We start from the raw sequence: 27,939 nt of genomic DNA on the forward strand, positions 1-27,939 counted from the left end.
AGGGACCATAGCGGAGTACAAAGAGTCCACCCTCCAAAAATAGCCATTTTCTACAGAGGAACTGATCTCTGTAGTCTGGAGATCAGAAGTAATTCCAGGAGATCTCCAGGCCCCACCTGGAGGTTGGCAACCCTGTGCTCTGGTCATATATCAGTTAGATTACTATAATGTGCTTTAGGTGGGACTGCCTTTGAAAACTGTAGGGAAACCTCAGCTGGGCCGGTCCAGAATGCAGCAGCCAGATTATCATCGGGGTGGGATACAGGGATTGTATGTGCTGAATGATCTGTATTTGCTCATCCATTTCTGGGCACAATTCACTCCGAGGCCCTAAATGGCTTGAGGCTGGGATCTTTTCCTACTGCCCAGCTCACCAGAAAAGAGATCCTTCTCCTAAATCTTCCTCTCTATGCTCACATCTGCAGAGGTGAGCTGGACGGCAACCAGGCAAGGGGCTTTTTCAGCGGTGGCCCCATGCCTTTGGAAAGCCTGCCTTTTGCCAGGCATCAACCTTAGTGTCCTTTAGGCACCACACCGAAATATTTCTCTTTTCCCAGGCTTTAAACTGAGATCAGCTTACGGGGTTTGCTGTCTACACAGACAGATACCCTGGCTTCCTTCTCTTCCCCCCTCTGCCTCCCACCAGGTTTTGGGTGAGACAGAACCGAATTCAAGTTTGTCTGCTCAAGTCAGAAGATCTTAATTGTGCTGTTGAGACACAAACATTGGCCTCCAGGAGATAAAAGATTGCTGCTTCATGCAATAATGTTCAACCAAGCCTGAAACGTCGTTTTTTCAAATGAAAAGCATCTCTGGAAGGCGGCACTTTTGAAGAGAAAAGCAGGTGGAAGGGGAAACGTCTAACCCTTTCCCCTGTCAGCTACTTCTCCATTATAAAACCAAAACACAGAATTCAGGTGGGGTTTTAGAAAAGGTTTTTATTTCACATCTTCATTTCCCAGTTCCTTTCGTCACCAAACCTCCACGTGCTCTCAAAGCACGTTTTCAAACAGCAATATTCGACAAAAGGGTACAATCGCACAGCCTCAGTACAACACATCAGTCGCTGAACAACCGCACCTGACGCACCAGAACGTGGCAACACACAGTATCAAACAACGGAACTTGGATGAAGAGAGATATATCGATCATCATATATAATATGCATATATAAAAATGTCAAATAGAGCATTTTGAACTCCAGTGAGAGCCACAAAACGGATGGTAACACTGAAACACTTGGTCTGCAATTATATTAGAAGGGTTCAAGACTTTCAAGAAACCATGGACATTTTTCACTGCTAGATACTGCTAAGAAGAGAAACAGCATGGGGAGGAAGGAGAAACATACACAAGATGACACATTAACAAAAATCCAGCAGAAGAAAAGGAACAAATGGATATGCAGCTGGAGATGCCTGCCTTTCGATCCCAAACAATAAGGTTGCTTGAAGAACGAGAAAAACAGCGGACTTCCCCCTTTCCTGTCCCCTGCAAGAAATGCAATACTATACCAAAAAAAAAAAAAAAAAAAGCATCTCAAACCAGCAGTTCTTGGAGATGCAATAAATACGTCCACTTCCACGCAGACAAAATTCATTCTTGCTCAGTGACCCAGTTCGGAACAGAGACCGTGGTCCCCGTTCCCATGTGGCTCAGAGTTTTCTCCCTCCAAATTAAATAATGGAAGTAGGGAGAGGAAAGTTCACATCGGCACACGTTACAAGAGTCCTGGAAGGAATAAGGTTATCACCACGTGACGATATGCATAGAGTTTAAAATATAGCCCTGGAGCCTTCAACAGGGTGGAGACAGAGAAAGTTTTCCCCAACGGGCAGTCAACTTCCAGATGGGAATTCAACTCCTATTAAGCCACACGTTCACGCTATTTTGGCTGCTGCTTCTGTGTATTTGTTTTGCTTTGCAACTTGAAAGGGAATGGGCATTAATCCTGCCCTGCTCTGCAACAGCTAAAAGATCCTGGCAGGATCTCTGGGGATCCCAGAGATGATTAAGGGTTGCCAATCAAGTTTTCCAGTGCTAAACCTGGCAAAGGTGTTTGTGTGCCTTTAACAGCAGCACCAAAAGGAGAATATCAGCAGATACTGCTTCTCCCATTCCTGGAACTCCTAAAAGTATAACCCACTCTTTGTTTCGGAATTTGTCATATCAAGGCAGGTTTACGGAGCTGGGATTCTGTAAGCTCATCCTGTCGGATACATCCAAATTTTTGTTGTGATTCCTCTGGCCAATCAGGTCTCTTAGATAATCCTTTCCATGGCACACAGAGACGAGCTTCAAATGAGATGCCCTTTTCCCCCTACCATGTCCATCAGTTGGCTATCAGTTGGGAAAATATAACAAGCACCTTATATATAGTTTAACTTTAGACCAACCACAGCAGAATCTTTCACGCCCCATGGAGTGGAGAAGAATTTCTAAACCTGCTCTTGGGTACCCTCTACTGGACAGAAGGGAAGTTACGGGTGTATGACAACAGAACCAGTCCAGAGTTCCTCAACACACACACACACACACACACACACACACAAACACGAGCAAAACAGCCCCTTTTTCACTACCACTCCCTCCAAGGAGCCAAGCAGTATACAGTAGGTAGCTACATATTTGCATTGTACAAGAAGTCACTGAATAACTCTGGATTCACACACACCAGCATACTTTGAAACAGTATCCAAGACTAAGTTCAAACCACCTTTTTTTTGGGAAGTACAGTGAAAGAGGATTAAGTTGCCACAAACTAGAGTTGAGGCAGAGGGCATAATTAACCACATCCTTTAGGATGCCTTGGCAAAGTGGGTTCTAGCAGGATGGGCCAAGAGGTGATCCTTAAATGCCCACATGGCTAGGAAAGACCTCCGCTCATGTTTAAAAATGGGTCACGTGAGCACTGGTTGGATTCCTGCGAAGGTGGTCACAGGCCAGCATACTTAGGGAGAAAGCTACCAAGGGCACCCCTGAATTGCCTTGCCTTTGCTTCTGTTTAACCCAGGCTCAAAACATGGCAACACCTCACGGTTATTTTTTCCCCACAGGTTAACCTCTCCAAAAACACCACGGCAAAGACACCAGAAGATTTACATATACAGAGAGAAATGTAATACAGCTCTGAACGAACACTGTCAGAGATATGGAGTTGGGCGCTCCAGAATCAGACCCTCCCTCTGCTTCTAGCACAGATCCACCTGATCCTTTGGAAAGAAAAAGAGCTCCAGACACTCTCAACAGCTCTGTCGGGGCTTTTCAGAAACTTTTTCACAGCAAGGGACCGGGCAGGAGAAAGGTCCTTAGCCAAAGGGGCCTTAAAATATCCCTGCAAACAGACACACACGTTTACTCTGTAGGAAGGATATGAAAACAGTTGCAAGTGGGGCCACCCTTTGGACTCGCCCCACAGAGTCTCCAAACCCAGGGCACATAACAATCCCCACTGCCTTCTTCTACCAGGAAGAACTGCACCAGCTCACCTTGTCTTCTGAAGCCCTGGCTTTCTCCAGAGGAGATGGCTACCCTTTCTCCCCGTCCCTCGCACACATTTTCAGGCTAACCAGCTGTTTGCTATTGAAAAGGGAGCAGCACAAGCCAGTGAGAAAAGTTTGGCCACAACGCCAGGGGAGGTGGACTCAAAATCCCAGCCTCCCCCCTCTACACAATCTCCTGCAGTTACTTGCTCTGTCTGCCTCCCGGACAGAAGATTCCCCCGGAATACTATTCAGATAGTTCGATGTGAGGAGGCTTTAAGGAAAGGAGGCGGCAACAAAACCAGGCGGGAGTCTTGGATGGCCGAGCTCCTAACATCTATGGGCTGCCCAGTGCAGCTCTACACAGTTGGATGATGATCATGCAGGTTTATTGCAGTAGGTTGGTTATTTTTTTTGTTTGTTTGTTTAAAAGCCCATCTTTGCTTTCCAGCAGTCCCAGGCGGGCTTCTTCCACCCGTCCACCCTCGCTGGCTTCCGCGCTCAATTCCCAGACGCAGCAGGCCAGCTTGCGTTGCTACTCGGTGGCCATTTGTTCGATGTGGTCGCTCAGGAGCTTGTACTGCTCTGTAAAGGGAAGACACAATGGGGGTTGCGGATGGATATATCTACAGTTTAGGAGAGATGTGATGGGAGGGTCTCCCGAGGACAGGAAACACTCAACAAGCTGCATGCAATAAGGGTCAGGCTGACTGTTAGGGGAAGCAACAGATTCTGAATAACAAATAAAACACAGAAATCTGGTGCAGAGTGGTAAGCTGCAGTACTGCAGTCAAAAGCTCTGCTCACGACGTGAGTTTGATCCCAACGGAAGTTGGCTTCAGGTAGCTGGCTCAAGGTTGACTCAGCCTTCCATCCTTCCAAGGTCGGTAAAATGAGGACCCAGCTTGCTGGGGGTAAAGGGAAGATGACTGGGGAAGGCACTGGCAAACCACCCTGTAAACAAAGTCGGCCTAGTAAACGTCAGGATGTGACTTCACCCCATGGGTCAGGAATGACTCGGTGCTTGCACAGGGGACCTTTACCTTAGATACGTTTTACCACCAGGGGGTGCCATTGAGTGTTTGCTGTTTTACTTTCATCCTTTATTGAGATAAGAAAATATTCCTTTTATTGAGCAAGGCAGAAAAAAATACAGGCATGAAAAAGTTAACCCTACAATTACTGTGAGGATAAATACGAAAATGATCAAAGTTCCTAGCATTGCTTAATTATATTATAGCCATTTAGGAAGTCCGGCACGAAAATGATTTGAGCTGCCACTGCAAAAAGTACATTGCTGCTAAAAGGGCACCAGGCTGCAAACTTTTCAAAAAACTTTGTGGGAAGATCTTTTTTATCCATAAGTAGTACCAAAAAAGAACAACTCCTCCCAAACTTTACAGGCGGGTGGCAAATCAGGATTGCTAACATGATATAAACCTTGCAGGTTTAGAGCAGTTGGGAATCTGGACCTCAATGTGGAAGTACACGTGCAGTGGTTCAGACAGCAGGAAACGCAACGCTGAAAAATGCATTAAAATGACTAACTTGGGTGGCCATATGTTGCCTTGCCAATGTAAGTACTTGTGAGCAGGCAGATGTACACAGAGAGAGAGAGAGAGTATTTTGCTTGCACGGTAGTGCCACAGAATCCCTCACTTCTTGGACTCCTTTGGACCACCTGGTTCCGCCAGAAGTCTACAGCAAAGCCAAGTAACCCAGAATGCCGCTCCCAGGTCCCCAAACCTCTGTCCCTCTTTCCTCTTCCTTCCTTTCGCCTCCACCTCCTGGAGCTGACTCAGCATGAAATACACACACAGAGAGGATCTCCCATCCCTACTCCTACCTTCATCCAGATTGCCAATGACCGCCTGCTTCTTCAAGAAGTCATTACAAAGCTTCTTGTTCAGCCCAAAGGCCAGCATGTTATGGGTGAAGGTGCTGCAGCAGAGAAACACACACAAAATGACCATAAGAAAGGCTTTGCTGGATCAGGCCCAAAGGTCTGCTCAGACCAGCGTTCTGCTTTGAATAAGACTGTTTCTGGTGGGTAGCCCTGTTGGTCTGCAGTAGTTAGAAGAAGAGTTGGTTCTTATATGCTCATTTTCTCTACCCTTTTAAAGAGACTCAAACTGGCTTACAATCATCTTCCCTTCCTCTCCCCACAACAGACACCGTGTGAGGCAGGTGGGGCTGAGAGTTTGGAGAGAACTGTGACTGGCCCAAGGTCACCCAACTGGCCTCATGTGGAGGAGTGGGGAAACCAACCCCGTTCACCAGATTAGTGTCTGCTGCTCATGTGGAGGAGTGGGGAATCAAACCTGGTTCTCCAGATTAGAGTCCGCTGCTCCTAACCACAGCTCTTAACCACTACACCACGCTGGCTCTCTAGGTAGGGTGAGAGGGTTCAGAGAGAACTGTGACTGGCCCAAGATCACTCAGCTGGCCTCATGTGGAGGGGTGGGGAATCGAACCCGGTTAGATTAGATTCCACTGCTCTTAACCATTATGCCACTCTGCAAGTCCAGAAACACCGTAAAGACCAACAAGGTTTCCAGGGTATAATTTTCAAGGGTCAAGGCTCCCTTCGTCAGATACAGAGAGCTTTGACTCTTGAAAGCTTATATCCTGGAAACTGTGTTGGTCTTTAAGGTGTTAAGGGACTCAGATCTTGCCTCCAAGAGTGAAATTTCAGAAGTTCCTTTTAAAATCCTAATATGTAAAGAATGCATTAAGAATTCAAAGTGTGGTATTAACTCAGTGACTCTTCCACCAATGCTGTAAGGCGCAGCAGTGTTCATAAGACTCTACTGGCTTACCCGAGGCCGTCCAAGACGGAGGCCGTTTATGGAGTCCCAGCTAGTGACAACTTCTCTACTGTTTGCCTCTCTGCTGGTAACTTTTGTGTTTCAATGCTGACTTTTTTTTTTGTCTCCGTAGATTGTTTTGCTTGGTATAATATTTTTCTCCAATTTAGATTTTTTGTAGTAATAGGGGTATGGAGCAACACCTGTTTTGTTATTTCAAATGACTATACGTTTAAGTTATTTGTAGTCTGCCTTTCTTGCTGAGTCTCAAGGCAGATTATGTAGCATCAGTCAATGTAGCCAGCAGGGTGGGGCATCCAATGAAGGACCGTTGCTCAGTGGTAGAGCATCCACTTGGCCTGCAGAAGGTCCCAGGTTCAAGCCCCGGCATCTCCAGTTAAAGGGACTAGGCAAGTAGGTGATGTGAAGGACCCCTGCCTGAGACCCTGGAGAGCTGCTGCTGGTCTGAGTAGACAATACTGACTTGGATGGACCAAGGGTCTGATTCAGTCTAAGGCAGCTTCATGTGTTCATGTGACCAGAGGTGGTTTGAAAAAGGTGCTCTTTGCAAGCGAGTGTGCTCTCCTGTTCCTTCCGAGCTTACCCCAGCTGTCCAAAGGTGATATTCTCATTGAATCGCAAGCTGTCGTCCCGCTCTTCCTGAGTCATGTGGCACCATTTCTCCCTGAAAATAGATGAAGCCGGAAATCAACACACAACACACATGTATGTGTGTGTGTGTGTGTGTGTGTGTGGTGTGTGTGTTTATTCAGTCTCAGCCAAGATAGTAGACATTGCTGAGAATAGGAAAGAGTTGGGGTAACAGTATGCACAATGTTGGTCAGTACCCTCTTGTTCCAAACTGGACAGCAGACCACGAATGGCAGGTGCCCCCAGGCCAGGTTTGTTGCGTGGGCTTTCTGTTGCCAACTGCAGATTATATGCAGGAACTTCTCTCATTACAGCCACAAAGAATTAAAAAGCCAAAACCCTAAATCTGCCTTGCATTTATTTGCTTGATTTTATGAGCTGAATGCATTGCATCTGCGGCGTCTTTCAGATCTTGCAAAGCAGCCAAAATCTCTAAATGGATTTCTCTTTTTCTCTCCAAATAGGACATGTATCTGTGAACCTCAGCCATCAACATAATCCTTCTACACACAATCTATCTATAAATTCAGACAGGCTTTGCAAAAAGGGAGGGAAGCATTCATGCAGCCAGGGAGGCAGTGGCGGGGGGTGGGGGGAAGGAAAGAAAAGAAGTCTTACTGATCGCCTGTTCCGATTCTGCTTGCTCTCTCTCTAATAACCTGATCGTGATTTTTTGGTTTGTAAAACTGAGCAAACCCCCTACTATTTAAATAGCAGTTTTGTAATTTGCAAGTGGTTTGGCGTCTCTCTTTTTCTGGCCACGCCAGTCCTGTGAGGTAGGCCACACCTACTCCCATTTCAAAGAAGGCGGCTGAGTGACTGTGGCTTTCCAAAGACCACAGAAGCTGTGTTCAGAGTAGAGCGGGGATACATAAAAATATCAGAAGACCCCTGCTGGATCAGACCAGTGGTCTATTGAGTCTAGCATCCCGTCTCACACAGTGGCCAATCAGTTCCTCTGAAGGGTCAAGAAACAGCGCATAGAGGCTGAGGCCTTTTCCGACATTGCCTCCTGGCACTGGGATTCAGAGGTTGACTGCCTCTGAACATGGAGGTTCCCTTTAGTCACCGTGGCTAGTAGCCACTGAAAGACTTCTCCTCCATGAATCTGGCCAATCTCCTTTTAAAGCCGTCTATGCCTGTGGCCATCGCTACATCTTCGGGCAGCAAATTCCATATTTTAATTACTCATTGTATAAAGAAGTTATTTCATTTTGTCTGAATCTACTGCCCATCAGCTTCGTTGGATGCCCTCGAGTTCTAGTATTTTGGGAGAGGGAGAAAACACACACACACACAAGACTCCTCAGTGCCCCAGCTCACAACTTCTTTAGAAGCAAAACTTATAAGAACCCAAATTTGAAGAAGCTGCTCAACCCTGAACTGAGCAGTTCTGGTCCAGATTTTACATGCTGTGATCAAAACCTCTGGGCAAGCCGGTTCATACTCTGGCACCAGGCCTGGCCACGAGCAAGTAGCCAGAGACCAAATTCCTTCAACCACCATAGCAGCAGAAAGCAGACGGTAAAAGCAGACAGCAGAGGGTTTCCCCAAACATGGAGCAGTTCCGTGATGCATGCAAATAGGTTTAATTATTTTAATTTGATGCACAATTGCGACTAACAAGGAGAAAATTGCACTTTGACCAGCATCCGGATTGCCCTGTTCCTCTGAGGTTTTCATATTTTCATTAGGTCCCCTGACCGTCTGACTGTTCTTTAATGAAAACTGGCCTACGAGCTGCATTGAGATATAAAGAAAGCACAACTGTCCATGAACACCCATTCAACAGTCAGAGGAAATCTTGCAACAGCTGCACTTCCCCTATTGAACTCGAACCAACTGACTATCTGGGCTATGCGTCCCAGTTGTGACAGGGGGGCAGACATCTGGATTCCTATGGAGTTACCGCTACAGGGCTATTAACTCTACACTCTGCTCCCACAGCCTCCAGGCATTTCTTATAGCAGCCTGGCACTATGTGTTAGAGATACAGGAAGCACCCTATCAGCTACTGATAGTTCTCATGTTAGGTGTTTACTCTTTCTGGTAGCAGGGAGTTCCACAGGTCAGCCGAACACCAAGACTTATAACATCCTCCCTGTTTTCGTTAAGAAGTTAGGGTTGCCTTCCAACACATGCCGGCCCCTCACCTATTATTTCATTACAGATAGATAAGTGCCTTCTGTTTCTGTTTCTCCATCCTCTTGCACCTGTATAATGCAATCCCCGGCATCTCCAGTTAAAGGGACTAGGCAGGTAGGTAATGTGAAAGACCTCTGCCTGAGACCCTGGAGATCTGCTGCCAGCCTGAGTAGACAATACTGACTGATGGACCAAGGGTCTGATTCAGTATAAGGCAGCTTCATGCGTTCATGAGTTCATGTTTTCTCTCCCCCTTTCGGATGGCGTTTCCTGGTATTTTCTCAGCCACTCTTGAAGTGGACGGCAGCCCACAACACTCAACATTCTTCTTGCTCTTCTTTGAACTCTCTCCTCACGCCGGACTTGAAGGGGGAAGGAATTAGAAGTCCATGTACCCTCAATGCTGCTGCTGCTTTGTTTCCGAGAGTCCCCCCCAACCCATGGGGAGGGGATATGGCTCAGTGGTAGAGAAACTGCTTGGCCTGCAGAAGGTCCCAGGTTCAATCCCTGACATCTCCAGTTAAAGGGGCTAGGCGAGTAGGTGATGTGAAAGACCTCAGCCTGAGACCCTGGAGAGCCGCTGTTGGTCTCAGTAGACAATACTGACTTTGATGGACCGAGGGTCTGATTCAGTATAAGGCAGCTTCATGTGTTAGGGGAGGGGCTGTGGCTCAGTGGGAGAGCATCTGCTTGGCATGCAGAAGGCCCCAGGTTCAGTCCCCAGCATCTCCAGTTCAAGGGACCAGGCAAGTAGGTGATGTGAAAGACCCCTGCCTGAGACCCTGGAGAGCCGCTGTTGGTCTCAGTAGACAATACTGACTTTGATGGACCAGGGGTCTGATTCAGTATAAGGCAGCTTCATATGTACTTGTAGAAGTTTCCAAACACTGGGCCCTCTACTCGAGAATTGCACTGGAGGGTCTTGAGAGAGGAGCAATTCAAGAAAGGGGCTAAAGACCTTTAAACCCAACTAGAATTATGTGGATTTGTGTTAAGTGTAACCAAGAACGGAGGTCTAGAGTCCAGCAGCATGTTCAGCAAAATCAGTTGACGGCGCCCGTCATGGGCTACTGCAAACGGCGTTTACCCAGAGGGGAGACAGAGGCAGCATTTCTGAATGCCCCAGAAGCTTAAAAAAAAATTCCCTTCATACATCACAGTAGCACATCAAGGCAACAACGAGGTTCTAATGCACTGCTTTTCTAAAGGCAAGAACTGCGCGTGCGCACAAGCGTTAGGAAATACCATCTTCCGCCTGTACGATCTCAGTTCGGGAAGGACTCTACCATTTTGCTGAGGATCACATCTCAGACACTTGAACTTTTTGTTTAAGCACGTTAAGAGGAGGAAAAGGAAAAAGAAGGGAAGGACAGGAAGAAGGAAGTCAGTGGAGGAGAAGCAGCCAGAGGAAAGGAAAGGCAGGCGAGAGGAATGGCAAAGAAGGAGTTGCCCCGGGTGGGAAATCGGAGGGTGGCAGGAAATTCATGGGGGCCAACTTGAACATAGAATCATAGAGTTGGAAGGGACCACCAGGGTTATCTAGTCCTACCCCATGCACAATGCAGGAATTACACAACTACCTCCCACACACAGTTCCAGTGACTCCTACTCCATGCCCACTAGATGGCCAAGATGCCCTCCCTTGCATGATCTGCCTAAGGTCATAGAATCAGCATTGCTGACAGATGGCCCTCTAGCCTCTGCTTAAAAACCTAGAGGCAAGGAGAGCTCACCAACTCCCGAGGAAGTCTGTTCCACTGCAGAACCACTCTAACTGTTAGAAAATTCTTCCTGATGCATAGACGGAAACTCTTTTGATTTAATTTCAACCCGTTGGTTCTGGTCCAACCTTCTGGGGGAACAGAAAACAACTCGGCACCCTCATATGACAGCCCTTCAAGTACTTGAAGATGGTTATTATATCCCCTCTCAGTCTTCTCCTCTTCAGGTGAGGTTGCAGGTGGGCCCAGGTGAGGCTGCACATGCTCGGAGCCTAATCCCTCTGTTGCCCAGATGAATGCATAAAACCTGACCTGGAAATCTTTATAAGAGGTCAGGGAATACCAGCTGATCCACCCTGGTCTATTACGGTAAGGCGGCTTCCTTGGCTGGTGTAGCTGACCTTCCCTTTCGCCACATGGAGGTAACGTCCTGCAGTGCCATCCTTTGCAACCTGGGCAGGTCCAGAAACAATCCAATGCCCTGCAGGGGTTTTTCTCCGCCTGCCCCTTTGGAGCTGCTGCTTGAAGTGCATGCAAAGAGCAGCCTTCCGTCAGACAGCATCAAAAGAGAAATTCATCCGCACGGGAGGACAGGGAAACAAAACACGAAGCCAAGCAGATAGTCACAAGGGGAAGGGGAGCGGGAGAGCCAGACAGCAGATATAGTTAAGTTCAGATGGTCAGACAGAAATGGAAAGGGGGGGAGGAGAGGGGGGGTTCGGCAGGGCCATTGAGCAAAAAGGAAAATCCGGGAAGGGACAAGAGAGGACAGAAGAACCGGGGGGAGTATAGCATCTAGAACCTTTTATAAGTTGGAAAAAGCCTCTTTGCGTCCAAAAACGTACCATGCTTGATGAGACCAAATTCTCTAAGGACTTTTACCCAAGATTTTGCAGGGTTTAGACAGCGCTTAAGCAAACTTTAATACAACCTGCGTAGCATCCAGAAGGTGGGATTGGCTGTTGTCAGCAAGGCAGATTTCGGCTGAAGCCAGACAATAATGTTTAAGAGGGCTGGGAGCAAGCAAAGAGAGGCTTTGAGTGCCACAGGGCATACTTAGACACAAATGCACACCTTACAGCTTACATCTCAGTAAGGTTCACTCATTGCAGCAAATGCAGACACATCCTGCCTTTACATGCGTACGTCTTGTTTGTAATAAAGAGTCAACCTGCGTTCAGTGCCCAGATAAGTGTGGGGTTTGTATCAGCTGTACACGCACTGACTGTAACATGATAATTGCTCAACGCACAAAGATCCAAGTGTACACTGTCGGTGAACCTTATGTGCGTTCACTGTAACTTGTGAATAGGGCTGGCGTCTCATCTGTTCAAATACGTTTTGCAGGTTTTGAAGCAGCAACCGAAGACGCTGCAAAATCTGATTCTGATGACTGTTTTATGTGTAAGAAAGAGCTTATAGTTAAACTATCACACTGTAATCTGTTTTATCTGATAAGTTTTTATATTTTATTTTATATGATATTATGTTGTGTGTTGGTTACTACATACAATATGTATTCATTAGTCTTTGACCGCAAATAAATTTATATATATATTCATATTCATAGTCTGGGATCCAGCCCTGTACATGTGAGCAAAATGCAGACAATGACTTTTCTCAGCAGTTCTGTAGCTGGATGATGTACGCATTTGGATCCACTTTTCCATTCATCTTCCTCCAGCCTCTTTTTGTTTGGCTCTAGCTGAAAACGAGGCCCTGGGTTCAGATCCTGACTTCGACCAGAGCGCTTTCCCTCTAATGGGGTTTTTGTCATGCAGGAGACACATTGCTTTGCAACTGCAGAGTCACATTTTTGGACCCAAAGCAGGCTGGCAGAGTTACCATTAAGGAGGAGAAGGAGAAGAAGAAAAGTAACCAAGAAAATGCGGACAGACACACCTGGTTTCCTCTTCCTCTCCAGCATTCCCTCTGGAGCGGCAGCAGAAAGAGCCAACAGGAGGTGACATGTTAAAGATCATGCAAGAAAGATGGGTGGAGAGAAAGACAGCATGGGAGAAGAGAAAAAGAGAAGAAACCGGAAGAGAAAGAAAGAGAGAGAAATTAGTTTCCGCCCACCCCTCTCCACCAAAACACCACAGAGTGCGAGGGGGGGAAGGCCTCCCTCCCCTCACCTGTGCTCACCCCATCTCCCTCTTGGATGTCCCTATCAAAACAAACCGCTGCGTGCAAAATCAACCTTTGGCCAAGCCTTCTCTGGAGTGCCTGGAAAGTTCCAAATTCTCGGCTCAGGGAGCTTTTCCTGCCAATCAGCAGATGTGAAACCCAAAGCGCTGGCTGACATCTCAGCGGGTCAAAAGGAAGCTTTGACAGATATAACGGGCAGGCAGTTTATCCGACCGCCTTCTCCTGACCCACCCCTCCAGGCCCCCAAAAGGAAGCGAGACTCCTACCTGGTGGTAGGAGACCGTTTCCGCCTCTCGCAGTGGACTGCATCAAAGAAAGCCGCGTTCCAAAATCTCAGAGTATGCCTGCAAAACGAGGAAGAAGAACGGGTGCTGGGGATTTGTCAGCCGAAATCTAGTACGCTTCTATCCCGCCGTTTCTCCAAGGAGCTCTGGCCAGAACACATGAGTCTCCCTTCCCGATTTTATCCCAACAACCACCCCGTGGATTAGATCAGACGGAAAGCGTGTGTCTGGCCCAAGGTCACCCAGTGAGCTTTGTACCAGCGGGACTTTGAACCCCGGAATCCAAGATCCTTGTCCAACATACAGGCAACGCAGGTTTGTGTTTAGCATATTTTAGGTAACTATTTTTAATGCTTGGAAAAGTTGGAATGGACCAGGAAAAGAGAAAGAGCCAACATGAGATGGATTGACTCTATTAAGGAAGTCACAGCCCTAAGTTTGCAAGAGTTGAGCCAAGCTGTTAATGACGGGACATTTTGGAGAACATTGAGAACATAAGAAAGGCTGGATCAGACCCAGACCCATCAAGTCCAGCAGTCTGTTCACACAGTGGCCAACCAGGGGCCTCTAGGAAGCCCACGAGCAAGACGACTGCAGCAGCACCATCCTGCCTGTGTTCCACACCACCTAATATAACAGGCACGCTCCTCTGATCCTGGAGAGAATAGGTATGCATCATGATTACTATCCATGGATAGCCCTCTCCTCCATGAACATGTCCACTCCCCTCTTAAAGCCCTCCAAATTGGCAGACATCACCACATCCTGGGGTAGGGAGTTCCACAATTTAACTATGCGTTGTGTGAAGAAATACATTAATTCATAGGGTTCAGAAGTGACTTGATGGCAAATAACACATTATAAGACTGCTGTTTTTAGTCAACGCTTGCTGCGCTTGGGGCTTTATTGCCTTTCCTTGGTTAAAACATGCCCCAAGAACTCTGTTGACCGCACTCTATTTTTTATACAATAACTATAGCTGAAAATCTATACCCAGGACCTTGACCAGGTGTGCAAATATTGCCTAAAGGGAATAATGGGCTAGAAAGGCCCAGGTGCTGCCAAGCCCCACAGATGAGGGGGACCCACAGATGAGGGGGTCCTGGGCTCTTGCCCAGATGTGCCAGATGTGAGCAGCCGGGCCTTACCAGATGGGCTGCTGCTTCAGGTGCATGTACAGGTAGATCTTCTCCCCCATCTTTTCTTCCTCCTCCTCAGGAGTGTACAGAGAAACTGCAAGGGAAGGTAAGAATAGGTCAAGGAGACTTTTGTACACACACATCAACAAAACAAGCAGCCCCCCCCCCAACACACACACACAGACACACAAAGCTGCCTTATACTTAATCAGACCCTTGGTCCATCGAAGTCAGTATCATCTACTCAGACCGGCAGCGGCTCTCCAGGGTCTCAGGCAGAGGTCTTTCACATCACCTTTTAACTGGAGATGCTGCTGTGGATTGAACCTGGGACCTTCTGTATGCCAAGCAGAGGCTCTACCACTGAGCCACAGCCTTTCATCTCAGCATGACAGCCAGGATTTACCCTGCACCGATCTCCAGAAGCCTGAACCATTGAGAATATTTTGAATACACACTTTTAAACACCCTCACACAGGGCCTCAGCAGCTGCGCTTACCTGATTTCTGGATTTTCTCTTTTGGCTTCTCCTCACCATCCCTAGAAAACATACAAACAGATGCCAATTAGGCAGGGAAAGCACGGGCCAAATGTGGAACAGCCCTCCCCACCCCACCCAGACTCAACTCTTTTCACAATCCTGGTGGAAAAGAGCAGATTCTCTGCCTCTCTGACCAGACAGGAATTAGTGGCGGGAGTCATTCTGGATCACATGGACACATGCAGCTGCCTGATACTGAATCAGACCCTTGGTCCATTAGGGTCAGTGTTGTCTACTCAGACTGGCAGCAGCTCTCCAGGGTCTCAGGCTGAGGTCTTTCACATCACTTACTGCCTGGTCCTTTTTAACTGGAGATGCTGGGGATTGAACCCAGGACCTTCTGCATGCTGAGCAGATGCTCTACCACTGAGCCACAGCTCCTCCCCTTCAGTGAGATAGAGGTGTGATCTAGCACAAGCTGCCCCAGACAGCTGGGAAAAGGAGGTGTCCTGGCTGCCACCCAAGCAACTTGCCAGCCGTTGCTGTGGGATAAACAGGGGGTGCCATGCTGAACTCCAAGGGTGAGTTCAGGGGAGGGGCTGTGGCTCAGTTGTAGAGCCTTGGCTTGGCATGCAGAAGGTCCCAGGTTCAATCCCTGGCATCTCCAGTTAAAGAGACTAGGCAAGGAGGTGATGTGAAAGACCCTTGCCTGAGACCCTGGAGAGATGCTGCCAGTCTGAGTAGACAATGCTGACTTGGATGGACCAAGGGTCTGTTTCAGTGGAAGGCAGCTTCATGTGTCCATGTAAGACTCACTCGTTTTTCTTGGCCATGGGAGATTTCAGCTTGGACTCGAAGCTTCCAAAAAAGCCTTTCATGTTCTCAGACTTGGTGTTCTTCAGGAGCCGCTCTGCAATGTCCTTCTTCTCCACCAGCCAGCTGTTTGCGGACTTCAGGTAGGAATCGATGCTGCCGGCGGGCTTCTCTTTGGCCTCGGAGGGCAGGGCTTGCAGCTTGCCTACCAGAAGACGACAGCACAGAAAGGATCAGAAACAGAAGCCTTGAACGTAGGATGCTGCCTCACACCAGGCCATCTGTCCTTCTGACTCCGAATGGTCTACTCTGAGCAGCAACAGCTCTCCAGGGCCTCAGGCAGAGCAAGATCTCTCACAACACCTGGTATTGGAGGTCCTTTAACTGGAGAATGAATCTGAAATCTTCGGTATGAACTACATCCTCTAACAGCAAGATAAAGAAGAGTTGGTTTTTATACCCCAATGTTCTCTACTGAAAGGAGTCACAAACCAGCTTACAATCTCCTTCCCTTCCTCTCCCCACAACAGACACCCTGTGAGGTAGTGGGGCTGAGAGAGTGTGACTAGCCCAAGGCCACCCAGCAGGCTTCATGTGTAGGAGTGGGGAAACTAACCCGGTTCACCAGATTAGAATCCACCGCTCTTAACCACTAACAATACCAATTACCAATAATTGGTATTGGTATTGGTCTTAACCACTAAGCCACGCTGGTTCTGCCTTTTAACAAATGTTCATATCTCCTAAAGATCAATACCATACAGATCCTAATTTTAACTCCTTTTTATTGCCAGTTTCCAGTCCTCATAATTGAAACTGAGATTTAAAAACAAGAAATGGTTAAAAACAGGGAAGTCAAAGCTACATCTCATTCATGACCATTCTGATATTTCATCAGCTTCCAAGAACTTGTATAGGTCCCCCCCACAAATAAATCCTTTCAACAAAACTGGAGGTGTTTACTACCATATTCTCTAACACTGCAGAACAAAAACGTCAGTCTGGCCAGCAACTGAATACCCTTTTCCTAGAGGCCATTCCGAGGTTCCTTTTTCTCCTCCGAAGATCCTAGGCCTCAAGATAAGCGCCACCCTTTTGCAGACAAAAGTATTTTCCTGACACATCAGGTGGTGAGATGGGGGAAGGTTAATCCAGAGGGGAAGGTGTGTTATGAACAAAGATGAGGTACTCAAAAGGCTGAAGGAATCGGTCTCTTACCAATATAGTAGTAGGTGAAGCACATGGTCATCAGGTTCTTCGCAGGGCTGAAGTCATCCATTTGATAACACCTGAATGGGTAAAAGGTGCAGAATAATAATATGAAAAGAGATGGTGTTATAAAACAGCATCAACTCTGACCTGGACAGATCAGGCTAGCCTGATCTTGTGAGATCTCAGAAGCTAAGCAGGGTCGGCCCTGGTTTGTACTTGGATGGGAGACCACCAAGGAAGCCCAGGGTTGCTATGCAGAGGCAGGCAATGGCAAGCCACTTTTGTTTGTCTCTACCCTGACCTGGATGGCCCAGGCTAGCCTGATCTTGTCGGGTCTCGGAAGCTGAACACGGTCAGCCCACAGAGGCAGGCAATGGCAAACCACTTCTGTTCATCTCTTGCCCTGACCTGGATGGTGAAGGGCTAGCCTGATATCATCAGATCTCAGAAGCCAAGCAGGGTCAGCCCTGGTTAGCACTTGGACGGGACACCACAAGGGAAGTCCAGGGTTGCTATGCAGAGGCAGGCAATGGCAAGCCACTTTTGTTTGTCTCTGCCCTGACCTGGATGGCCCAGGTTAGCCTGATCTTGTCGAGTCTCGGAAGCTGAACACGGTCAGCCCTGGTTGGTATTTGGATGGGAGACCACCAAAGAAGTCCAGGGTTGCTGTGCAGAGGCAGGCAATGGCAAACCACCTTTGCCCATCTCTTGCCTTGAAAACCCTATGGATCTTGGATGCTAAGCAGGGTCACTCCTGGTTAGTCCTTGGATGGGAGACCTCCAAGAAAATCCAGGGTTGCCACGCAAAGACAGGCAATGGCAAACCCCCTCTGAATGTCTCTTGCCTTGAAAACCCTATGAGGCTGCCATAAGTCAGCTGTGTCTCGACGGCAATTTCCACCACCACCATCAACCACCACCATCAGCACCTCAGCGCTGCAGAGATGTCCATTGCTCAGCATAAGCCAAAGCAAGTAAGAACCAGCAGGCAGGACCAGTTTGTACTGCAGGATTCTCCGGGTTGCTGCTACAACTGAGCCCTTTTTCATGTCTGGAGTTACTCACTCAAAGAGCACCACGGCAAAAGACTGCACCAGCCGGTAGAAGGTCTGCTCCGAGACACACTTGGAGTTGCAGCGCTGTGAAAACACAGATGGCAGAGAGCGTTTTTTTCCCTGACTGGTACCAAAAATATCCTGCACAGAACATGATGCTATCTCTTGCGCAAGGACTTCCCCACAGAGCACAAGAAGGAATCTCAGGGCCCATGCGTTTGTTCCGCAGAAAAGCGGTAAAGGTTTTCCTGGACTGAAAACTTCAGGATGCAGGTTGTAAGGCTGCCTGTCTGAATGCTACCCCTTGCAGGGGTGGTGTGTGGGAAAACTCTTCACGTGGAAGACTATCACGGCAGGGAACGGCTCACGTGGAGAAGCTGCTCTTTCTCTTGTGAAGGAAATTCAAACACGGTAAGAGGTACACATGAAGCTGCCTTTACTGAGTCAGACCCTTGGCCATCAAGGTCAGTATTGTCTACTCAGACTGGCAGCAGCTCTTGCATCTGTGCGAGTGAGTCATGAAGAAGAAGAGTTGGTTTTTATATGCCGACTTTCTCTACCACTTAAGGGAGAATCAAACCGGCTTACAATCACCTTCCCCTCCCCACAACAGACACCCTGTGAGGTAGGTGGGGCTGAAAGAGCTGTGACTAGCCCAAGGTCACCCAGCTGGCTTCATGTGTACGAGTGGGGAAACAAATCCAGTTCATCAGATTAGCCTCTGCCGCTCATGTGGAGGAGTGGGGAATCAAACCCAGTTCTCCTGATCAGAGTCCACCGCTCCAAACCACCACTCTTAACCCCTACGCCACGCTGGCTCATGAGAGTCAGAGCATTTATTTATGGATTTGGTTTATACCTTACCCGTCACTCAGAGCTGAACTACATGTTACAATTTCTAAAAGTTTGGGTCTGGGTTCCCTGAACCCAACTCATATTTCTTGCAACCACACAGCAGTTGCAGGGGATATCTTCTTTAAAAAATCTTTTCCAAGGGCTGGAAAAGGAACTGCAGGGGGAACGGGGTGGCAGAAGCCATTTTCCTGCATGAAAATTCCATGCGGCGGTGGTATTTTACCGATGTTGCCACTCTGTGTGCACAGATATTTCACATGGAACAGCAAAATTGGGGAGATAACTCCCCCCAGTATGATTTTCATGTAGGAAAATGGCTTGGGGGGGGGGGAAGCCTTTTCTCCGCCCAAGGTGCCATTCTGAGCCCATTTGGGCTGTCCTTTTTAAATTTAAAGAAGTCATTCCCCATAGTTGCTGTGTGGCTAAGGGGAACATGGGTTGGGTTGGGGGAACTCATACCCAACTCTTTAAAAATCGTGATGTACAGTTTGGCTCTCAGAGTGACTTACAATAAGGGGAAAAAACAGTTTCAGGAGGGTAGTCGTGTTGGTCTGCAGTGGAAGAGCAAGATTTAAGTCCAGCAGTATCTTAGAGACCAACAAGATTTGGGGGGGTATCAGCTTTCGTGAAAGGCCATTTATGCAGGGTCGATTTTGTTGCTCACTCAAAGCTCCTTTTTAAAAATCCGACCTTTAAAATGACTATTCACGGTTCCGATGCACGAGAAGAAAGTCCCCCCCCCCACACTCGCCTTCTCCTTCATTTGCATAGCCATTAGCCATAGACGTTTGCATAGCTAAACCAAGGCTGTGATTCTTCATGTGAATGCTTCGATGCGGGGGCGGAGCAAAGACAAAAGGTCGCGTTAAAGGGGCTCTTAAGAAATGCGAAGCAGGTATGCCCCGGCTTCACAGTGACGTCCGGAATGAGGGTTCAGCGTGAAGAAATTAAAAGAAATATGTGGGGCACTTCAGCCTGGAACGCGCTGCTATTTACCAAGCATAAACGGCCAAAGTTCCCTTCATCAGATATTTAAAAAACCAATTAACATTTACATAAAACTTAACTGTAATTAAGCCATACAATCAAAAGCAAGACAATTAAAACAAACAACAATTAAAAAGGCACCCGAGGGCACAACCCACACTAACGAAAATTTTTAATGAGCAACGGAAGTACCAAAGACACCCCCCCAATACAGCATTAATGCACTAGAAACCCGGGGGGGGGGGTGAATCCTGGCACATATTAAGTAAACCTTCGGGGATAATTTAGTCCCCCCCTTTAAGGCCCTCCAGAAAATAATTGTTTTAACAGATCTTCAAACGGCCACCTGGGTCTCCAGGGGGATAATATTCTAGAGCCCTTTCCCCGGTTTCATGAGGGGCCTTCAGAGAACATGACCCCCACCACCTGGCGATTCTGCTCCACGCATCTCCTTACCTGAGCACTCACGTATCTTGCAAACCATTCCCTGCCCTTTGCATTCTCCCCGCTGCAGAGTTCCCCAAACTTTGCCTTTTCCTCTTGGTCAAACTCCTCTCTGGAATCATAAAACAAAACAAAACAAAAAGATTCAGACGCATAAAGCTGAATGCCAGTGCAACGAAGAAAAGGAGAAAATGAGCCAGGAAGCTCCCTGTTCAAATCTTGCTACAACTACGACTCCGCTAGATGACCTTAAGGAAGATCTTGTTCCCTCTCATCCTCACTTCTGACAAATTCACCAAGCAATAGGATTATACAGCATTTTTGTTTTATTAGCAGCTTATTATTACAACAGAATATTAATAACTATTCCTATTATTATCAACAACACAGGGAGGGAAGGTGACATGGTATAGTCAGATCTCGGAAGCTAAGCAGGGTCGGTACTTGGATGGGAGACCATCAAGGAAAACTCTGCAGAGGAAGGCAATGGCAAACCACCTCTGTGACTGTGTGTGTCAGCTAGGCTGGGGGGGGGTTGTCTTTTCGCCTTGAGACAAGAGCTCTGCAGTCAATGGGGAGAGGGACTTGGAGAAGACCCTTGGCACTTTCCTCTTTGTGCAGCAGAACCAGCTGTTTCAAGCAAGGTGATATCTGCAGGGTGTCCTGCTTAGCAGGAAAAGAGCTGACCAAACTACCTAAGGAGTTCTGGTGAACTTGAAAGCGTGCCCTGTTCAGTCGTTTATTCATTTATACCCCCACCTATCTCCTCAACCGGGAACCCAAAGTGGCTGACATAGTTCTCCTGTCCTCCATTTTATCCTTACAACAAACACCCTGCAATGTAGGTTAGGCTGAGAGCGTGTGACTGGCCCAAGTTCACTCAGCAAGCTTAAATGGCAGGGTAGGGATCTGAACCTGGGTCTCCGGGATCCTAGTCCAACACCCAAACAACTACACTGGATCTCATTTTGGTTGGTCCTAACAAGAGATATGATGTGGAGAGCCAGCGTGGTGTAGTGGTTAAGAGCGGTGGTTTGGAGCGGTGGACTCTGATCTGGAGAACCGGGTTTGATTCCCCCACTCCTCCACATGAACATAAGAACATAAGAAAGGCCCTGCTGGATCAGACCGAGACCCATCAAGTCCAGCAGTCTGTTCACACGGTGGCCAACCAGGTGCCTCTAGGAAGCCCACAAACAAGACAACCGCAGCAGCACCAGCCTGCCTGTGTTCCACAGCACCTAATATATTCGGCATGCTCCTCTGATCATGGAGAGAATAGGTATGCATCATGACTAGTATCAATTTTGACTAGTAGTCATGAATAGCCCTCTCCTCCATGACTATGTCAACTCCCCTCTTAAAGCCCTCCAAGCTGGCAGCCATCACCACATCCTGGGGCAGGGAGTTCCACAATTTAACTATGCGTTGTGTGAAAAAATACTTCCTTTTATCTGTTTTGAATCTCTCAACAGCGGAGGCTTATCTGGTGAACTGGATTTGTTTCCCCCACTCGTACACATGAAGCCAGCTGGGTGACCTTGGGCTAGTCACAGCTCTTTCAGCCCCACCTACCTCACAAGGTGTCTGTTGTGGGGAGGGGAAGGGAAGGAGATTGTAAACTGGTTTGATTCTTCCTTACGTGGTAGAGAAAGTCGGCATATAAAAACCAACTCTTCCTCTTCTTCTTCTTTTGTACCAATAGGGCAACAAAGACACCCGAACTGCCGTTTTAGTGCTGACCTTAACGTGGGAAGGGCTGGAACTCCTTGCTTGGGAAACAGGCCAAGGCAGAATTAAAAGGAAGACAGAAAGAAGCATATTCCTGTGCTCGCTTCGGCAGCACATATACTAGAAAGAAGCATATTCCCAGGAGAAATAATCCCACGCAAGCTGTTCCAGCTGCCTTTCGAGATCAAGGCGCACACCGAGGTACTTCACAGAGAGCGTACACAATAAAGCCTTCTTTTCGAGAGCGGTTTCGCCCTGCCTGCTGTTTTCCCCACTCGGCCCGGCTTTCTTTTTGCAGGCAGAATTCCCGTCATCCCTCCCTTGTGGCAGCTTCAAGCCATTAAAGGGAGGTTGTGCAAAGTGCGAGAAGGCAGGGAACGTTCCCTAACCCAAATGGGCCCATGCTGCAGTGCGGGGAGGAAGGAAACGCAACGCGCTGGGCCAGCGTTGACATTCGATCATGTTAATTGGGGCCCGGGTGACTCATGGCTGAATTGCCAAATTTAGATGAATTATAAGAGCGCCGAGCAGCCTCTGCGCTGCGTCTGGGTGATGCAGCCTCAAAGTCCCCCGCGGCCACAACTGTTCACTCCAAGGAGATGGATGACTCACGGAGAAGCCGTGCACAGCGGAGGAAGGTTTTTTCCCTCAACCAACTGACGGCACTCAGGTGGTTTGCGGGGATTCGCGGGGATGGAGATGGAGGAAAGATCAACTCTGCATTCTCAGGGTTTACCCAGAACGACAGACTTTTACGCCTCTGAGCTTGCTATGAATGTTTTCCTGCAAACTCCATGCCCCCTCCCACCCCCAGCCCTTCTGTGGCACGGCACAGGTATTTCCAGTGGAGTAGCCGTGATAGCTATTGTTATTGTAAAGCCACACAAGGGGATAAAAATGCTGGGTTACATCAGTACAACAAAAAAATACAGCAAAATTAGGCTAACATTCAGGTAAGTGCAATAAGTGCAAATTGAATATATTCTCAGGTAAGAGAAAGAAGGATGGACTTAACTACCACTTAAGGAAGAATCAAACTGCTTACAATCACTTTCCCCTCCCCTAAACAGACACCCTGTGAGGGAGGTGGGGCTGAGACAGCTCTAAAAGAGCTGTGCCTAGCCCAAGATCACCCAGCTGGTTTCATGTGTAGGAATGGGGAAACCAACCCGGTTCACCAGATTAGAGTCCACCGCTCCAAAAAGGGCCCTCCCCTTCTGTAATTTTCTCTTTAAAAAGGGGGCAAGAGCGTTTCTTTCTTCCCACTGCATCAGAAGAAGTGAGCTCCGTCTCATGGAAGCTCATACTGGAATGAATGTTGTCAGTCTTGAAGGCGCCACTGGACTCCTGTTTTGTTCAGCACAGAGATCCCCGTTCCACAAGCAGGAAACAAGATGAGAATCAGCAGTTTGTGAAAGCCAGAGATTAAAATAGAAGCGCTGAACTCCTAGAAGGTTGCCTAGAAGGCTTATCTGGAAAGCTTGGCCCCCTCATCCCAGAAAGGAATGGGCTGGAAATGATTCTCTGATGGGAAGAAAATGCACTCTGCACATGTTCCAAACAGTCACACCTTGAACTCTGTCTCAAATTAGCGAAGTCCTGCCTTAAGGTCTTCCTGCACCTACTTACCTATTGACTTCACAGCTCAAAGTACAATTTCAACCTGTTTTGCTGAGCCTGGGTTAAACCCTCTAGCTGCTACTGCTTTTTCACAATATTCTGCTTTATTTATCTCTCGCACGGACTTCTGGATTGGTCCTGGGGGCAGGCAAACGAGAGTGGCCGTCCAGAACAATTTAAGCAACTGCTCTGGATTTGCCAAGCTCTCCCTTTAGATGCCAAGAAATCAGCTTAGGGCAAATCTGTGGCTTTGAAAAAGGACCGGTTTACACAGACCCCACCCCAGACCCCCCACCCCAGCCTGCTCTTTGGAGTCAGTCGAGGTTTTTGTAACCCTTGTGCACACAGTAAAGCTCTGCCCACCCCCACCCCCCAATACAGAATCAGAGAATGATAGAATCAAAGAGTTGGAAGGGACCACCAGGCTCATCTAGTCCAACCCCCTGCACAATGCAGGAAATTCACAACTACCTCCCCCCACACCCCCAGTGACCCCTACTCCATGCCCAGAAGATGGCCAAGGTGCCCTCCCTCTGATGAACTGGCTAAGGTAATAAAATCAGCATTTATTTATTTATTTATTAGGGGACTCAATGGATAGATCCAATCTTCTTGCTGAAGAACTCTGAAGTAATTTCCGCATAAGACCTGACATGATACCGGCCCTGTGCTCTGGCTTATGCCAGGTCACCACTCTTCCAGCCTCGACCTAGCCTCATAAAGATGCCCACCTGGACTTTGCAGTCAAATTCCAGACATATTATGACCCCCACCCGCACCCCTGGCAAAGGAAGGACCACAAATAGAATCATAGAGTTGGAGGGGACCACCAGGGTCATCTAGTCCAACCCTCTGCACAATGCAGGAAATTCACAACTACCTCCCCTCCACACCCCCAGTGACCCCTACTCCATGCCCAGAAGATGGCCAAGATGCCCTCCCTCTCATGAAGTGCCTAAGGTCATAGAATCAGCATTGCAGACAGATGGCCATCTAGCCTCTTCTTAAAAACCTCCAGGGAAGGAGAGCTCACCACCTCCCGAGGAAGCCTGTTCCACTGAGGAACCGTTCTAACTGTTAGAAAATTTTTATATATATTATTTTCAAAAATACATTATTTTTAAAATGAAAATTGAAGAATTCTGCACAGCCAGCGTCACACTTTCTGCCCTGAAAACCATGGGAGGGGGCATAAAGCAGCCCTGGCTAAATGAAGCACTCGATCTATTTGTGGCTCATGACTCTATCTCAAAGGAGTCCTGATATTGGGGGTGGGGGGAGAGATGCAGGCTACTCCGTGGCTTCTGGCTGGTGTGTTGCTCTATCCTTCTAATGTGGCTTTTGTGCCTGGCACTAGAAAGAAGTACCTGCTGCACTGCCAACCAGGGAGGGGGTTATAAATCCCCCCCGCAGCCTTAGTTGGCCCTCCCTGAGGAAAGCAGAGGATTTCTCCCCCCCCCCCCCCGCCGTTCCCCCATCAGACTCAATCCCATCTTCCGTGCTGCGGAGAAGCACGGCCGAGATCAAAACAAGCCGCCTGGCTCCCGGGTTCACGTGACTTGCAGCCTGATGGAGAGCTGCCCCCCCCCCAAGAGAAAAAGATCTTGTGCTGGTAAACAAGGGGAACTGCAGAGCCAGAGGAGGAGGAGTGGGCACCAAGTAGTTGCCCCCTCCCCCCCTTAACCTATCTGGCAGCCCCCGTTTCCTAAACACAGGATGCCCTGAAAAAAAGGAAAGAAAAGGCAAGGGAAAGCAAAGCTCCTCTGCAAAGTGTTGCGGTGCGGCTCTCCAGTTGCTTCCACCTCAGACAGACAGACGATGCCGGGGGCAGGGAGTCAGAAGGGGACGTACTGTGCCAGGCATCCCAGCTGGAGAGGAAACGGCACGTGCAGGTACACTTGAGGGGGAGGCCGGGGACTCAGATTCGGCTACTCAAAGGGAGACGATGCGCCACCAGAGACGGCCCCTCTTGCGACTTCCCCTCCTTGACAGGAAAGAAAGTCAAGACTGCCGGGTGGAAATCATCGGCTACGCTCTGGGCTTTGCAACCTCCAGTCGCTCAGTGAAGACCCTTGTGGTGTGGTGGCAGCGGCTGCCAAAGCAATATTCTTTTAAAAAAATCTGCACAGCCACTCCAAATCCCCAATGGCCAGTCAGAAGTCCAGCTGGGCAAAAGCACCCCCTCGCCACCTCTCAGTTTCTAAAAACACTTGGCCGGCACCAGAAAAATGTCGGTAGGTGCCAAGATGCCCACAGGCACTACGTCAGGGAAACCTGCTCTATCGATTAAAGACAATAGACCACCTGTCCTCCAAGAAGATCACTGGCTAAAATAAGGGGGAAAGCAAAGGGCAGGAAAGGGGAGGCCAGATTAAACAGGGATAAGAATCAGGGTCCATGCCAGCTTCAGTAGGAAAAAGGGACGAAGGGGAAGCGCCAAAGGCCTTATGGAAAAAGTGGATATTGAGGGAAGAGATGTGAAATCTTGCAAGTGTTCGTGACAGCAGTTCCAAATACAGGAGGCAGCAAAGGAGAAAAGGAAGAGTCATTTGAAGGGGGCACATAGGGACCTGAACCCAGTTCTCATCAGTCCCAGCATCCTGGCTCCAGTGATACGTACCAGCAAGACCTAGCTGGATAATACCAACATGGTGTTTCTGGCCTGGCATCAGCCCTGGGTTCGTAGCCAGGTAGAGGCATGTGTGACTTTCTGAAGGTGTGTAGTGCAGACCACCTCAAACTCTCAATGAGTCCAAGGACTGGGTATTCCATTCTGGAACCAGTAAGCCTGCCTAGAAGATATCCTGGAGCTAAAAGAGGCAGTCTGGGATCTGGTATTAAGGTCCCCTAAACCGAGATTGTTGGAAAGTCAATTTTAAAGATGCCTATGCCACTTTCCGCCCAGACCAAATCAGATCTTGGAAGCTAAGCAGGGTCGGCCCTAGTTAGTACTTGGATGGGAGACCACCAAGGAAGTCCAGGGGTGTGACATGGAGGCAGGCAGTGGCAAACCACCTCTGTTCATCTCTGCCCTGATCTGGATGGCCCAGGCTAAGCCTATCTCACCCGATCTCAGAAGCTAAGAAGGGTCAGCCCTGGTTAGTGTTTGGACAGGAGACCACCGAAGAAGTCCAAGGTCACTACACAGAGGCAGACCATGGCAAACCACTTCTCAACGTCTCTTGCCTTGAAAACCCTACAGGGTCACCATAAGTAGCCTGTCACTTGACAACACTTGCCACCATCCCACACAGGAGATATTTGGGGTCACTAATTTGCAAGATGCGAGTTAGAGGGTTACAGCACCCTCCACAATCCCAGAATGCACCTGAACACCTGAACACATGAAGCTGCCTTATACTGAATCAGACCCTTGGTCCATCGAAGTCAGTATTGTCTACTCAGACCAGGCTCTCCAGGGTCTCAGGCAGAGGTCTTTCACATCACCTGCTCGCCTAGTCTCTTTAACTGGAGATGCCGGGGATTGAACCTGGGACCTTCTGCATGCCAAGGAGAGGCTCTACCATTGAGCCACGGCCCCTCCCCTGTAAGTCAATGCCGTTGCTCAAACACTCACCCGCCGGTGAAGATCTTTTCCACATATTGCCGAATGAACTCCCGGTTTTCGGCCGTCACCTCGTCCTTGGCGGACTCTGTGCTCTGATTGGATGAGTAGGACTCCGAGGAGGACCGGCGGTGGTTGTTCCAGCTGTGGTGGGTGGGGGAGTCCGTGGTGTCATTCTCGCTGTCCGCAGACTCCGTGGCATCGCTCTCCTCGGCCACGGCACTCGCGTCGTCCATCAGGTGGTCCAGCAACCCGTTGCCGTCAGGGGCAGGGAGAGAAGACAGGGGGACGGATTCAGACGTGTCGGTGGTGGAAGGTTCGGAGTCAAAGTCAATGAGGTTGCCCACGGGTACGTCCATGGCCTCCATGGTTCCAAGGAAACGGGTGGTGGTGTGGCATCAATTGGCACTGCGGACTGTGGCTTGGTTTCCCTGTCAGGGGACTTTGGAGGCCATCTAGTCAAGCAGCAAAGAGGATTCTGGGATTGGGGCAGCTATGGAGCAGCCATGCTTCTTCGTCCTGTATTTCTCAAGGTAGCTGAAAAACAGAAACACATGAGGCATCGTGATTCAATAACATGCATGAATAACTCTTTCAAGGGAGGGTTCAAATGCCCACGCTTGCCACGATGCTCAGAGGGTGACCTTGGGCCAGTCAAACTCCCTCAGCCTAATACCTCACAGGGCTGTTGTGATAAAGGATGGCAGGAAACCACCTCCCAGCCTTGAGGAAAGGAGAGATAAAAACCTAATATAAAAATAAGTCCTGCAATTTCACTGCACAATTTAATACTGGGCAT

General features: G+C 48.5%; 1 protein-coding gene and 1 non-coding gene across 3 annotated transcripts; both read right to left on the reverse strand.

The window, feature by feature from the left end:
- Window positions 1-3,965: 3,965 nt before the first annotated feature.
- KIAA0513 (KIAA0513 ortholog) lies at window positions 3,966-27,550 on the reverse strand. Of its 2 annotated transcripts, XM_056862212.1 has the most exons (12): window positions 27,153-27,550; window positions 20,237-20,336; window positions 17,949-18,022; window positions 16,890-16,960; window positions 15,675-15,876; window positions 14,877-14,917; window positions 14,387-14,471; window positions 13,221-13,298; window positions 12,709-12,738; window positions 6,894-6,974; window positions 5,329-5,423; window positions 3,966-4,067 (listed from the first exon to the last, which is right to left on the reverse strand). In XM_056862212.1, exons 1-12 carry the CDS (start codon window positions 27,506-27,508, stop codon window positions 4,018-4,020), a joined length of 1,263 nt encoding a protein of 420 aa, XP_056718190.1. In that variant the 5' UTR covers window positions 27,509-27,550; the 3' UTR covers window positions 3,966-4,017. The 2 variants fall into 2 exon arrangements, with proteins under 2 accessions (XP_056718190.1, XP_056718191.1); XM_056862213.1 differs by lacking the exon at window positions 12,709-12,738.
- Window positions 15,228-15,299, reverse strand: TRNAA-AGC (transfer RNA alanine (anticodon AGC)). Its single transcript has one exon. It is a non-coding gene; the product is annotated as a tRNA-Ala (tRNA).
- Window positions 27,551-27,939: the final 389 nt, after the last annotated feature.

The sequence above is a fragment of the Euleptes europaea genome, chromosome 17 (assembly GCF_029931775.1).
Source record: "Euleptes europaea isolate rEulEur1 chromosome 17, rEulEur1.hap1, whole genome shotgun sequence".
In the NCBI taxonomy this organism is placed as follows: Eukaryota; Metazoa; Chordata; class Lepidosauria; order Squamata; family Sphaerodactylidae; genus Euleptes; species Euleptes europaea.